We start from the raw sequence: 13,831 nt of genomic DNA, 5'->3' as shown, positions 1-13,831 counted from the left end.
TTATTTTATAACTTTATTTAACAGCCATCACCTCCCGGCTCGATAAAACGCGATAAAACGCCAAAATAATCTGAATTTCCCAACAATTCCCAGAGGTCCCGCCCGCATTTCCCCACCTCCTTCGCCGGCAAAATAAAACCAAATTTTTATTTATTTATTCAAGCCAAAACCCAGGTTAAAAATCGGAATTAAACGCAACAAAATCGGTTTTTTTGGGTTTTTGTGGGGGGATTTTTGGGGTTTTGTGGGGGGGATTTTTTTGGGGGGGTTTTAGTGATATATTGGGGAATTTTTGGGGGGATTTTTTTGTTTTGTTTTTTAGGGATTTTGGGGGGGATTTTATTTTGTTTTGATGGGGTTTTTTGGGGATTTTTTTTTTTGGCGGGGGGAGATTTTAGAGGATTTTTAATTTTATTTTTTTGGGGACTTTTTTTGTGGGGTGTTTTTTTGGAGATTTTGTTGTTGTTGTTGTTGTTTGTTTAATTTTTGGGGGTTGTTTGTTTGCTTTATTTTTTAGGGGATTTTTTTTTAATTTTGCTTTATTTTTTGGGGGATTTTTTGGGATTTTTTGGGATTTTTTTCCTGGGACCCGGCGCAGGGTGGGGGGTAAAATCCAACCCTTAAAAAATGATTCCATAATTCCGCGGATTTGGGGCTGCCGGCGGCGCAGGAAGGAGCGATTGTAAAATTTGATGGATTTCTGGTGCTGAGAGTTTACAGTTTCTGAGCCAACAAATAAAAAAAAAGGCGTTGAGTTTTTTTTTTTTTTTAACTTTTTATTTTTTGGCGTCGCTGTTTTTTGTTCTCTCCCCCCACCCCTCCCCGGGCCATAAATCAGAATTATTTCCGGCGAAAAAAAAATAGAAATTTAAGGTGATCGTTAAAGGCGAGAACAAGTTCCTAGAAAGGGGAGGGAAATGTAGAAAAATCGGAATAAAATAGGAGGGAAATTGGAATAAATACGGGGAATTTTGGGGGAAAAATCAGGTTAAAATATTGGGGGGAAATCAGAATAAGTCAGAGGAATGGGGAGGGGAATCAGAATAAAATAGGGGGGAAATAATAATAAAATAAAGAGGATTTGGGGGGGAAATCAGAATAAAACAGGGAGAAAAAGTGAAAATAAAATAGGGGAAATTCGGCGCGGGGCGGAAATACGAATTTAATGTGATTATTAAAGGCACCCAAAGGCTCCCAAGAATGGGATGTTTGAGGTGGAAAAAAAAATCAGAATAAAATGTGGGAATTTGGGGGAAAAAAATTCGAATTTATTGTGATTATTTAGGACACAAAAAGACTTCCCAGAGGGAAAAAAAATAATTATTTCCATTTAAAAATCGGAATAAAATGCAGAAATTTTTGGGGGGGGAAAGCCCCCAAGGAGCGCTTGGAAAATAATTCAGGTTAAATGATGAGATGGGGAATAAAAAGGGGGAAAGGGGGATCAGGGAAAGCCAAATCTGAACTTTTTTTTAATTTATTGGCCCAAAGTCGTCCTGAAGTGACCCAAAATGAGGTTCTGATCTAAAGCAAAATTCCCTTTTTTTTTTAGGGTTTGTTGGACCAAAAAAACCCTGAAGTGACACCAAAATTCGTCCCCTGACCCCAGGAGGGAGAGGAAGGAAAAAATTCTAATTCTTTCAGGGTTGAATGGACAAAAATGGTCCTGAAATGACCCAAAATTAGGATGAGCAGGGAAAAATCCGAATTTTGTGTGTCTGACAAAAAAATAACAAAAAACAACCCCATAACTACCCTAAAAATTGTCCTGCATTTCCGAGCAGATGAAGAAAGGAAAAATCCCCAAATTTTTCTGGGTTTATTGGACAAAAACTACGGAATTGGCCCTAAAAACTGTCCTCTTACCCCAAAGGGGCGAGGAAGGGAAAAATTCTAATTTTTTAGGGGTTTTTTTGGGAAAAAAAACTGCCCTAAATTGGCCCTTAAATATAAAAATCCTCAATTTTACCCCATTTTTTGGCCCTAAACTGCCCCAAAAATTGTCCCGCATCTAAAAGGGGACGAGGGAGAAGGGAAATCCCCAATTTTTTAGGATTTTTTTGGCCCGAAAAAGCCCCAAAAAGGGCGGGTTGGAGCGGGCGCGGAAAGGGCCGGAATTCCCAGGAAATCGGGGATATTCCCGGTTTTTTTCCCTTTTGGGTTTTTCCTGCGTTTTGCGGGGATTTATTCCCCGGAATTGGAATTTTTCCCCACGGGGGTCCCACTTAGGCTGATGGATTTGATTCCTCTCCCCTCATTAATGGCCCGGTTTTAATCTGATTTTTAATTATTTTGGATTGGAACAAATATTCTCTCTCCCGGAGTTTTCACGCCCTTTTTTTCCCCCCCAAAAAAAAGGAATCACGAGAATTTCCAGCTATTAATTTAGGAATAATTTGATTTTTTTTATTATTTATCCGCCACTTCGCGGGCCCAAGGTGCTGACCAGGATCGCGGAACGGCCTTAAAACCTTTCAAAAATGGGAAAATATGCTAAAAAATCCACTGAAAATCCAGATTTCCCTAAAATATTAGTTTTTCAAATTTTCCCCCACCCATTTTCCCACCCGGTTTTGAGGGAGTTTCGATCCGGATGTTCCTGCGTGGAGGAGAAAATTCAAATTATTTAATTCTTTCAAACCGGGATGAGAAAGTGAAAAAAATCGGGAAAACTCCGGGATAGAGAGGGAAAAAATGAGGGGGAGGAAAATCAGTTTATTGTCCAGGCTGACAACGCGAGGTGAAATTCGGGCGTCCCAAACATGCACGGAAAAAATGAAAATAAATTTGAAACCGGCGGGAAAAAAGAAAATTAAAGGTGGGGGGGAATTAAAATAAAAATGAAAACAGAGGGGGGAAAAATAAGCAGGAAAAATAAAATAAAAATGAAAGAGGCAAGAAGAAACTAAAATTAAACGGGAAAAAATGAAAATAAAAGTGAAACCGGTGGTGGGGAAAAAATTAAAGGGGAAAAATGGAAGTAAAAAATAAATCAGTGTGAAAAAATAAGATTAAACGGGGGAAAATGAAAATAAAAATGAAACCCGCGGGAAAAAATAAAATTAAATGGGATTGGAGGGGGGAAAAAAAGCGGAATGAAATAAAAATCCCGCGCTGGGCTTGAATTTCATCGGCCGTAAATGAAACTTTGAGAAACACGAGGCGGAATTTTGCCCGGACCCCATAAAAACGAGCGATTCCTCCCAAAGCTGATCCCACAAATTGAGGCCATAAAGTCGCGATTCGCTTTTCTTTTTTCCTTTTTTTTTTCCTTTTATTTTATCTTTTTTTTTTTTTCTTTTTTTTCTTTCTTTTTTTTTTTTTCCCCGAGGAACCAAATGGCGCCGGAATCTCGGGGAGCTTCGCCCGCGCGGCGCTTTCAGGCCTAAAACTCGGGATTTTGGCTCATTTCATGCGGGAAGAGAGGCGAGGCGCTTTTACAGCCCCGGCGCGGGGAAATCTTTGGGAAATCCTTGGGAAATCTCTGGGAAATCCTTGGGAAAACATTCCCAGGAATGTCCCCGAGCGTCTCTCTGGGGCTTTGCCCTAAACCGTTACAAATCGCCCCAAACGGTCAAGTTCCACTTTTTTTTTTTTTTCCCTCCCTTTCCCCCGCGATTTCTTTCTTTCCCTCTTTTTTTTTTTTTTCCTTAGTCTTTCTCTTTTATTTCAATTTATTTTCCTATTTTTCCTATTTTATTGTTGCTGGTTTTTGTTGGTTTGGTTTTTTTCTTTTTTCCTATTAATGAACGCCGCGTTTTCTTTTTGTTTCCCTTGAAAGTGACTCTGAACCCGCCTCTTTATCCCCCATCATGATCTTGAAATTCCCGGCCTATTTCCTACTTTTTTCCCATTCATTCTACATTTTCCCAATCCCCCAACGCTGGAAAACCCCAATTCCGGAATAATAAAGGAAATAAAGTAGGAGGCGACCGCGAAAAACTCCAATTCTGGCAGTTTTCGATGTTAAATTTTCGCTGGGAGATTAAAAATTCCCCAAAAAATCCAACTTGAGGAGACCTCGGTGGGAACCTCGCCACGGAAAAAGAGGAGAAAGGAAAAAATCTGGGACAAAAAAAAAGTAACTTTAATCCTTAATTCGCTGCGGGAAAAGAATGAAAACGCAATTTAGAAACTGCAGGGAAATAATGAAAATTAAATTCAATTAAAAAACGCCCGAATCCGGACAGTTTTGCTTTAAAAATATGTTTTTTTCTGAGTGTTTTCGGCTGGACCAGAGAATCCCGGAGCAAAAGAGGCAGCGGCGCTTGACGCTCTCCAAATTCCGGCTTTTTTTCCCAAATCCGAGCTTTTCTACCCCCTCTCCGGGGGGATTTTTTCCCCCCCTTCCCCCCGATGCGGTTTTATCCCAGAAATTCCAGACATTCGGGAATGAGAGCGGATAATTAAAAAAAGCTGCTCGGGCAGGGCAAGGGGAGGCGAAGCTGCTGCGCGGAGGGGAAAGGGGGAAAAAAATGAATTAAAATTTAAAATACACAACAGAAAATAAGGCAAATTAAAGAAATTTTGATTTCGCCCTTTTTTCCACCATCGGGGGAAGCCGCTCGGGAAAAACCCAACCTGCTCCAAGGAGCTGCGGGAGAAATTGGGAATTTTCGGGAATTTTGTTCCCAAATTTGTCTCCCCCAGCCCCCGCCCCGATTTTTTTCCTAAAGGACCAAAAGCGAGCGCGCCCCCCAAACCCTCCCCAGCCCCTGCAGAGCCCGAAATAATCGGAATAAAACCCAAAATTCGGCCGAGGAGCGGCGGCTCCGAACCCGGAACGGGATCGGGAGGAGGAGGAAGGAGCGGCCGAGGGAGGAAGGCGAAGGAGGAAGAGGAGGATGGGGTCGATAATTAAACCATCATTAAACCATCATTAAACCCCCCTCACAAAAAGCGGATTTTCCACCGAGACAGAATTAAGAGGAGTGTGTGAGGGGGGGGACAAACCAAAACAAAACCAACAAAAAAAAGGAAAAAACCCCACGAATAATTTTAATTTTTGACGCCGAATCCCCCCGCGTTTATCACCGCCGTAAAAACGCGCCGAGGGGGGGATCGGGGCTGGGGAATGGGTGGGAAATGGAGGATTTTTGCGCGGTTTTCGGGCGGCCGGCGGGGCGGGGGTCGCGGAGCGGGGCGGGCGGGCCGCGCTTTGTTCCGCGCCGGCGGAGCTCCGGGCGGGCCGCGCTTTGTTCCGCGCCGGCGGAGGCCCGGGCGGGCACGGGCAGATGTCGCTGTTGCTCCACCGGAGCCGCCGCCGCCGGCGACAACTTGACCCCCGTGACGTCCGCGCCGTCTGGATCACCAAGGCCATTTTCAATCCTCATTGGCCTGGGCGTCACGTGGAGGGGGGGGAGGATGGAAAGAGAAAAAAAAAACGGGGAAAAACAGCAAAAAAAATTAAATTTAAAAAAAATTAAAAAAAAATAAAAGAGGCGGGGTGGCCGCGGCGGTGGGGGCGGTGGTGAGGGGGGTGAAAGCGATGCGTGGGTAATTACAAGGCAAGGATTTTTAAATTTTTTTTTCTCCTCCCCCCTCCCTCTGTTATTTTTTTTTCCCCTCTCTCTCTCCCTCTCTCTCTCTCTCTCTCTCTCCTCCTTCCCCCCCTCGCTAAAAAAAAGATGTCAGCCCCTGGCTGGAGTATTCCTCCCGCCAAGCGCTCCCGGAGAAAATGTCATGTCCCAACGGCGCGGCTCCCAACGCGTTCCTGATGGAGCCGCTGCCTCGGCCCGACCCCTTCGCGGCCGGCGCGGGGCTGTTCGCGCAGCCGGGCGATTTCTCTCCGCTGCGGAGCTGCGCGGCGCTCCCGAAGCGCGACGAGCCCGCCCTGGGCTCCTTCCCCCCGTACCTGGCGCCCCTCGACACCTGGGCCGACCCCAAAGGCGCCTTCCGCATCGAGCAACCTGTTGCGCGGCAGCTGCCGAGCTGCGCCTTCCCCGCCGTCAAGGAGGAGGGCGGCTGCTGCATGTTCTCGGCGGAAAAAAGGGCGAAAAGCGGCGAAAACGGGGCCGAGGCCGCGCTGTTCCCCGCGCCGCTGGCCGAGCCCTGCCTGGCCGACCACGAGGTGCCGGTGCCCGGCTACTACCGCTACCCCGCGCTGCAGAAAAGCCCCGATCCGCCGGAATTTCAGGCGGCCTTCGAGGGCAGGAGCGGCCGCGGAGAGCGGCTGGAGGCGCCCGAGGGGGTTGCCCCCAAATTCCAGCGGAATTGCCCCGAAAACGCCGGCGCGGAGCAGCCGCAGGGGGAAATCAAAGCGGAAAAAACCAAAGCGAGCGCGGCCGAGGCGGAAAAGGAGATGAGTAAAAGCACGGACACCGCCAGCACCGATAATTCCGACAGCGAGGCGAAAGGTAGGGGAGCATTCACCGTTTTTTTGGTTTTTTTTCCTCAGTTTTTGGTGATTAAAGAGTTAAATTTGTCCCGCAACGCGCTCGCTGCCCCGCCGGCTTCTCCCGCAGAAATTGGATTAAATATTAAAAATTAAAATAATCCCGGATTGAGGATGCTTTATGGGGGAAAAAAAATTTCCATATTCGGCCTCAAATCGTGGTGTTTAAAAATATATATTTGTATATTCGGGTATTAGAGGGAGAAAGGGGAGCAGAGAGCGCGGTGGGTGTGGAAAAGGGATGGAAAATCTGAGTTTGGTGCAGAAAAAGGATGGAAATCTGGTGTTTGGTGCAGAAAAATTATGGAAATCTGGTGTTTGGTGCAGAAAAAGGATGGAAATTTGGTGTTCGGTGCAGAAAAAGGATGGAAATCTGGTGTTTGGTGCAGAAAAAGGATGGAAATTTGGTGTTTGGTGCAGAAAAATTATGGAAATTTGGTGTTCGGTGCAGAAAAAGGATGGAAATTTGGTGTTTGGTGCAGAAAATGGATGGACATTTGGTGTTTGGTGCAGAAAAAGGATGGAAATTCGGAGTTTCTGGGCTTTGCTTTGGAACCGCGGAGATTTGGGGGGTCCTGGGCTCGGGGAGCTTTTGTGGAGCGCTTGTTGTGATTTTCCAGGGGGGTGAACCCCGATTTTTGCCCTTTTTTCAAGGGGAATTCTTCATTTCCGCGCGCGGGGCGAGAATTGGTTTCCTCTGGCGTTGGCTCACGGTCAAAAAAAAAAAAAAGGAAAAATAATAAAGCATTAAAATGAAATAATGAAAATAAAAAAGCGCGGAGCGGAGTTGGCAGCTGCAGGCGGGAATTGCGGCTCCTTCCAGGGCTGGGAAGAGGCTCCGGGAGAGGAAAAAAAGCTTTTTTTAATTGAACTTCTTCGATTTGTTTTGTCTCGTTGGCGGAGGCAGAGAAATGTTTCTGTTGTGTCGAGCAGATGTTTTGGGTTTGGGATTTTCCCGAGGCGAGGCTCGCACGGAAAGCTGCTGGATTTTCGCTGCAGAGGCTGAAAATTTGGGATATTCGGGGTTTATTCCCCTTTTAACCCCAAACCGGGCTAATCCAGAGGCGGATTCAGGCAGCGGGAATGATGGGATTGGATTTTCTGGGGGAAAAAACCCCAAAAAAATCTCAGGAAAATCCCGCTCGGATCTAAGCCTGGCTTTGCCTGTGCTGAGGGGATTAAAATATCCCAAAATTTCGGCTCTGTGGACCCCCCAAAAAATCCTGACCCCCAAAAAAACCTCTCCTCCCCCACCCAAATCGGCCTTGGAGGGAGCAAATCCCAAAAATTCTCTTTTCTCCCTCATTATTTTGCACAATTCGCATTTCTGGTTTGGCGTCCGGAGGGGAAATTATTTTATTTGAGGGCTGAGCTGCGATTATACCCCACAAAAAAAACCAAACCAAAACAAAAAAAACACAGACAGGTGGGAAAAAAAAAACCAACAAAACCCCACCAAAACAAAGGGGAAAAAAGCAAAGTCAAGGTTATCAAAACCCCGCAAAGTTAATCTGCACAAAAGCGCCGGGAGAGGTTTTGGTGGGAGATAACCAAAAAAAAAAAAAAAAAAAAAAAAAAAAAAAAAGGTTTATTTTGGTTGGATTTGCGCTGTGGGCGGAAAGAAATACGTAAAAAATAAATAAAAAGGGATTTATCCGTCCGAGTGTTGCATTGGAGGGGGATGCGCCGGGCTGGGCAGATTTTGGAGATTTTTTGGGGTCGCTGTTTGAGAAATTTCGGTTTGGGACGGTCAGAGGCGATTTGGGGCGGATTCGGGCGATTTGAGTTCATTCAAACCTCCCCAAGATGCGATTCTCCGTTCTGTCGAGCCCCGATTTTTGTATTTTTTTAAATAAAAACCCCTTTTTTGGTGGAATTTTAGCGTTGGGGGAGGGGACTCCGAAGCTTTGGGGGCACTCGAGGTCCTGAAGGGCGAACCCCGAATTTTCACGGAATTTGCCCAAATCGGGGCCGAGGATTTGCTGCGATTCTCGTGGATTTTCCCCAGAATTGGGGCTCAGCTCCCGGTCGGATTTTCCCTCCTCATGACCAAATTCAAGGATCCTCCGGTGTTTATTTAGGGCCGTGTGAACCGCGACATTTTCCCGAAATTGCCCCGATTTACCCCAATTTGTGCCCTGGAAGCGCAGCCTGAAGGGGAAAGCTGCGAAAATTGATTTATTTCACCCCAAAAATGTCCCAGACCCGTGCCCCAGGAAGCGCCGAGAAAGGATTTGGGTTTTTTGGGGTGATCTGGGGAACCCCAAAATTCATCAGTGACCTCAGGGAAATTTTAATTAGCGCTGTTTAATTTGTTTAATTGCTGCGGGGGAGGCGGGAGATCTTTACCCCGCGACCTTTGCGGGGTCCGGGCAGTGCAGGCGCCACCGATTTATTCCATAAAAACCCCCTTTTTTTTTTTTTTTGTAGCACCCAAAATTCGATTTATGTCCCCTAAATCCCGATTTATGTACCCCCAAATCCCGATTTATCTGCTCCAAACGCGATTCTTTTCCCCAAAATCCCGATTTGTCTCCCCCAAACTCTGATTTATCTCCTCTAAACCCGATTCTTTCCCCCCAAAATCTGATTTGCATCCCCAAAAACCCCATTTTCCTCCCCAAACCCTGATTTATCTCCTCCAAACTCGTCTTCTCCCCCAAAACCCCATTTCCCTCCCCAAAAAACCCCATTTCCTTCCCCAAACTCATTTCTTCCCCCCAAAAACCCATTCCCCTCCCAAAACTGACATTTTTCTCCTCCAAACCCGATTTATCTTTCTAAAACCCATTTTTTCCACTAAAAATCGGACTTATCTTCCCCAAAACTCGATTTTTATCCTCCAAATCGGATTTTTCTCCCCAAAACTCGATTTATCGTTTCCAAAACTAGTGTTATCTCCCCAAAACCCGATTTTTCTCCCCCAAAACCCCTCCAGAACCGCCCCAATTATTGGGCCAAATAAACCTTTATTTAAACTCGATTATTGGGCCGAATAAACCTTTATTTAAACTCGATTTCGAGCCGAATAAATCCTTATTTAAACCCGATTTTCGACCCGGGAAAAACGCATTATTTAAACTCGATTTCGGGCCGAGAGAACCTTTATTTAAACTCGATTATTGGGCCGAATAAACCTTTATTTAAACCCGATTTTCAAAGGGAATAAAACCCACTATTTGAACCCGATTTTGGGGGTGAGTAAACCACTTTTGTGACCCGACTTTCCAGCCGGAAATGCCATTATTTAAACCCGATTTTCGTGCCGAATAAACCTTTATTTATACTCCATTTTCGAGGCGGGAAGAACCCTTATTTAACCCCGACTTCCGAGCCGGGAAAAAATCGATGTGGGAAAAATCTTATTTAAACCCCATTTTCGTGCAGTGTGAACCTTATTTAAATCTGATTTTTGAGCCCGGAAAAACCCTTATTTAACCCCGATTTCCGTGCCGGAAACCCCTTAGTGAAACCCCATTTTCGTGCCGAATGAACCTTGTTTAAACCTGATTTTTGGGCCTAATGGACCTTTATTCAACCCCTATTTCCGGGCGTTAAAATCCTTCTATAAACTCGATTTTCTTGCAGAAAAAAAAAAACCCTTATTTAAACCCGATCTTCGGGCCTAATTCAACCCCTATTTCTGTGTCTCAAAACCCTTATATCAACCAGATTTTTCTGCAGGGAAAAATAAAAAAATAACCCCATTTTCTCTCAGAAAAAAAAAAAAAAAAAAAAAATTAAGGATTGGGCCGGGTGGGCGGGCTGACATCGGCTGTTGTCTTTGGTGCACTGGTTGGGGGAAAAAACCCTTATTAAAACCCGATTTTCTGGCTTAATTCAACCGCTATTTCCATGCATTAAAATCCTTGTATAAACCCGATTTTTCTGCAGGAAAAAAAAAAAAAAAAAAAAAAAAAAAAAAAAAAAAACCCATATAACACCATTTTCTCTCAGAAAATAACCCTCATATAACCCCATTTTCTCTGGGAAAAAAACCCAATAACCCCATTTTCTCTAGGAAAAAAAACCATTTTCTCTCGGAGAAACCCCAATAACCCAATTTTCTCAAAGAAAAAACCCCATTTTTCAGGAAAACCCCCAATTTTCTCTCAGAAAATCCCCATTTTCTGTCAGTAAAACCCCATATAACCCTATTTTCTCTCGGAAAAAGCCCCCAAATCCCATTTTCTCAGGAAAAAATAATTTTTTTCTCTCGGAAAACCCCATTTTCCGCCAGTAAACCCCCATTTTCTCTCGGAATACACCCCAGTAACCCCATTTTCCCAGGGGAAAAAAAATCCATTTTCCCAGGGGAAAAAACCCATTTTCCCTCAGTACAACCCCATTTTCCGTCAGTACAACCCCATTTTCCGTCAGTAAACCCCCATTTTCTGGCAGTAAAACCCCATTTTCTGTCAGTAAAACCCCATTTTCCGTCAGTAAACCCCCATTTTCCGTCAGTAAAACCCCAATTTCCCTCCGTAAAACCCCATTTTCCGTCAACAAAACCCCATTTTCTGTCAGTAAAACCCCATTTTCCCTCAGTACAACCCCATTTTCCGTCAGTAAACCCCCATTTTCTCTCAGCTCACCCCCATTTTCCCTCAGTAAAACCCCAATTCCCCTCTATACACCCCCATTTTCCGTCAGTAACACCCCATTTTCCCTCCGTAAACCCCCATTTTCCGCCAGTAAAACCCCATTTTCTCTGGGAATACACCCCAATAACCCCATTTTCCGCCAGTAAAACCCCATTTTTCCTCGGTAAAACCCCAATTTCCCTCACTACAACCCCATTTTCTCTCAGCAAACCCCAATTTTCCGCCAGTGAAACCCCATTTTCCCTCGGTAAAACACCAATTTCCCTCAGTAACACCCCAATTTCCCTCCGTACACCCCCATTTTCTGTCAGGAAAACCCCATTTTCTCTCGGAATACACCCCAACAACCCCATTCTCTCAGGGGAAAACCCCAATTTCCCTCAGTAACACCCCAATTCCCCTCCGCACACCCCCACTTTCCGCCCGTTCACCCGTGCTGTCCCTCGGGCGCTCCCCGCCGCCCCGGGCCGGGCGGGCTGACCCGGGCTGAGTGGGGCTGAGCGGGGCTGAGCGGGGTGGACCGGGGCTGATCGGGGCGGACCGGGGCTGACCCGGGCTGAGCGGGGCTGAGCGGGGCTGTATGACTGACCCGGGCTGAGCGGGGCGGACCGGGGCTGACCCGGGCTGACCGGGGCGGACCGGGGCTGAGCGGGGCGGACCGGGGCGGACCGGGGCGGACCGGGGCTGACCCGGGCTGAGCGGGGCTGAGCGCGGCTGACTGACCGGGGCAGACCGGGACTGACCGGGGCTGAGCGGGGCGAACCGGGGCTGACCCGGGCTGAGCGGGGCTGAGCGGGGCTGGATGACTGACCGGGGCTGACTGACTGACCGGGGCAGACCGGGGCTGACCGGGGCTGACCGGGGCGGACCGGGGCTGAGCGGGGCTGAGCGGGGCGGACCGGGACGGACCGGGGCTGACTGACCGGGTCGGACCGGGGCGGACCGGGACGGACCGGGGCTGAATGACTGAGCGGGGCTGAGCGGGGCTGAGCGGGGCTGAGCGGGGCTGAATGACTGACCGGGGCTGACCGGGGCTGAGCGGGACGGACCGGGACGGACCGGGGCTGAATGACTGACCGGGGCTGAGCGGGGCTGAGCGGGACTGACTGAGCGGGGCGGACCGGGCCGGACCGGGACGGACCGGGGCGGACCGGGGCAGACCGGGGCGGACCGGGACTGACCGGGGCGGACCGGGGCTGGATGACTGACCAGGGCTGACTGACCGGGGCAGACCGGGGCTAACCGGGACGGACCGGGTCGGACCGGGACGGACCGGGACGGACCGGGGCGGACCGGGACGGACCGGGGCTGACCGGGGCTGAGCGGGGCTGGCCGGGGCTGAGCGGGGCTGACTGACCGGGGCTGAGCGGGGCTGAGCGGGGCTGACTGAGCGGGTCGGACCGGGACAGACCGGGTCGGACCGGGGCTGAGCGGCGCCGTTTCTTTGGCAGACGAGGCCAAGGCGGAGGGCGCGGGGGGGACGTGGCTGACGGCGCGCAGCGGGCGCAAGAAGCGCTGCCCCTACACCAAGCACCAGACGCTGGAGCTGGAGAAGGAGTTCCTGTTCAACATGTACCTGACCCGCGAGCGCCGCCTGGAGATCAGCCGCAGCATCGCGCTCACCGACCGCCAGGTCAAGATCTGGTTCCAGAACCGCCGCATGAAGCTCAAGAAGATGAACCGGGAGAACCGGATCCGCGAACTCAGCGCCGGCTTCAGCTTCAGCTGAGCGCCGCGGGCCGCGCCGGCTGCCGCCGTGGGAAACCGCCGGCCTTCCCCTCCTCTCTGGGCGTTTTGGGGCTTTTCTGGGTTTTTTTGGTTTTTTTTTTAATTTTTGGGGTTTTTTTTTGGTTGTTTAATCCGTATTTTATTGTTATTTTATTATTTTATTTTATTATTTTAATTCATTATTTTATTCTTTTATTTCGTTATTTTATTCTTTTATTTCGTTATTTTATTATTTTATTATTTTATTTTATTCTTTTATTTCCTTATTTTATTCTTTTATTTCGTTATTTTATTATTTGATTTTATTATTTTATTTTATTATTCTATTTTGTTATTATTTTCTGTTATTATTTTCTGGTTTTATTTTATTGTTTTATTTTATTATTTTATTATTTCATTTTATTATTTCATTCTACTATTTTATTTTATTATTTTATTTTACATTTTTCTTCATGATTTTATTTTATTTTATTTTATTTCATTTTATTTTATTTTATTTTATTTTATTTTATTTTATTTTATTTCATTTAATTTTATTTTATTTTATTTTATTTTATTTTATTTTATTTTATTTTATTTTATTTTATTTTATTTTATTTTATTTTATTTTATTTACCTTCTTTATATTTTATTTTATCTTATTTTATTTTACTTTACTTTATTTTATTTTTTTTACCTTCTTTTTATTTTATTTTATCTTATTTTACTTTATTTTCTTCTTTTATAATTTCCTTTATCCTTTTATTTTATTATTCCATCTTATAATTTCATTTTGTTATTTTATTTTATTATTTTATGTTATTTCATTTTCTCATTTCATTTTTTTCATTTCATTATCTCATTTCATTTCATCATCTCATTTCATAATTTCCTTGCATTATTTCACTTCACCATTTCATTATTTCATTTAATTTCATTTCGTTGTTTTATTTTGTTCTTTTATTTCATTGGGTTTCTATTTTATTTTATTTTATTATTTTATTTTGGGGTGGTTTTGTTAGGTTTTTTTTTTTTTTGGTTCGTTTTACTCGCGCCCGCAAAAACCCGACACGCCGAAACGGCGAAAAAATCAAATAAAACAAAAGGACCTCGAGTGGTTTTTGCG

At 45.9% G+C, this 13,831-nt stretch overlaps 1 protein-coding gene across 1 annotated transcript; it reads left to right on the top strand.

Moving 5' to 3' along the window:
- Window positions 1-5,595: 5,595 nt before the first annotated feature.
- HOXC10 (homeobox C10) lies at window positions 5,596-12,919 on the top strand. The gene is made up of 2 exons (XM_030259509.4): window positions 5,596-6,356; window positions 12,450-12,919. Exons 1-2 carry the CDS (start codon window positions 5,678-5,680, stop codon window positions 12,725-12,727), a joined length of 957 nt encoding a protein of 318 aa, XP_030115369.4. The 5' UTR covers window positions 5,596-5,677; the 3' UTR covers window positions 12,728-12,919.
- Window positions 12,920-13,831: the final 912 nt, after the last annotated feature.

The sequence above is a fragment of the Taeniopygia guttata genome, chromosome 29 (assembly GCF_048771995.1).
Source record: "Taeniopygia guttata chromosome 29, bTaeGut7.mat, whole genome shotgun sequence".
Classification (NCBI taxonomy): Eukaryota; Metazoa; Chordata; class Aves; order Passeriformes; family Estrildidae; genus Taeniopygia; species Taeniopygia guttata.
This window is presented reverse-complemented; position numbering and strand designations above follow the sequence as displayed.

Bases quoted from the DNA above. Each gene is read 5' to 3' on its own strand.
- HOXC10 (XM_030259509.4), top strand. From the start codon at position 5,678: ATGTCATGTCCCAACGGCGCGGCTCCCAACGCGTTCCTGATGGAGCCG. The intron at 6,357-12,449 runs GTAGGGGAGCAT...TTTCTTTGGCAG, and splicing joins TTCCGACAGCGAGGCGAAAG to ACGAGGCCAAGGCGGAGGGC.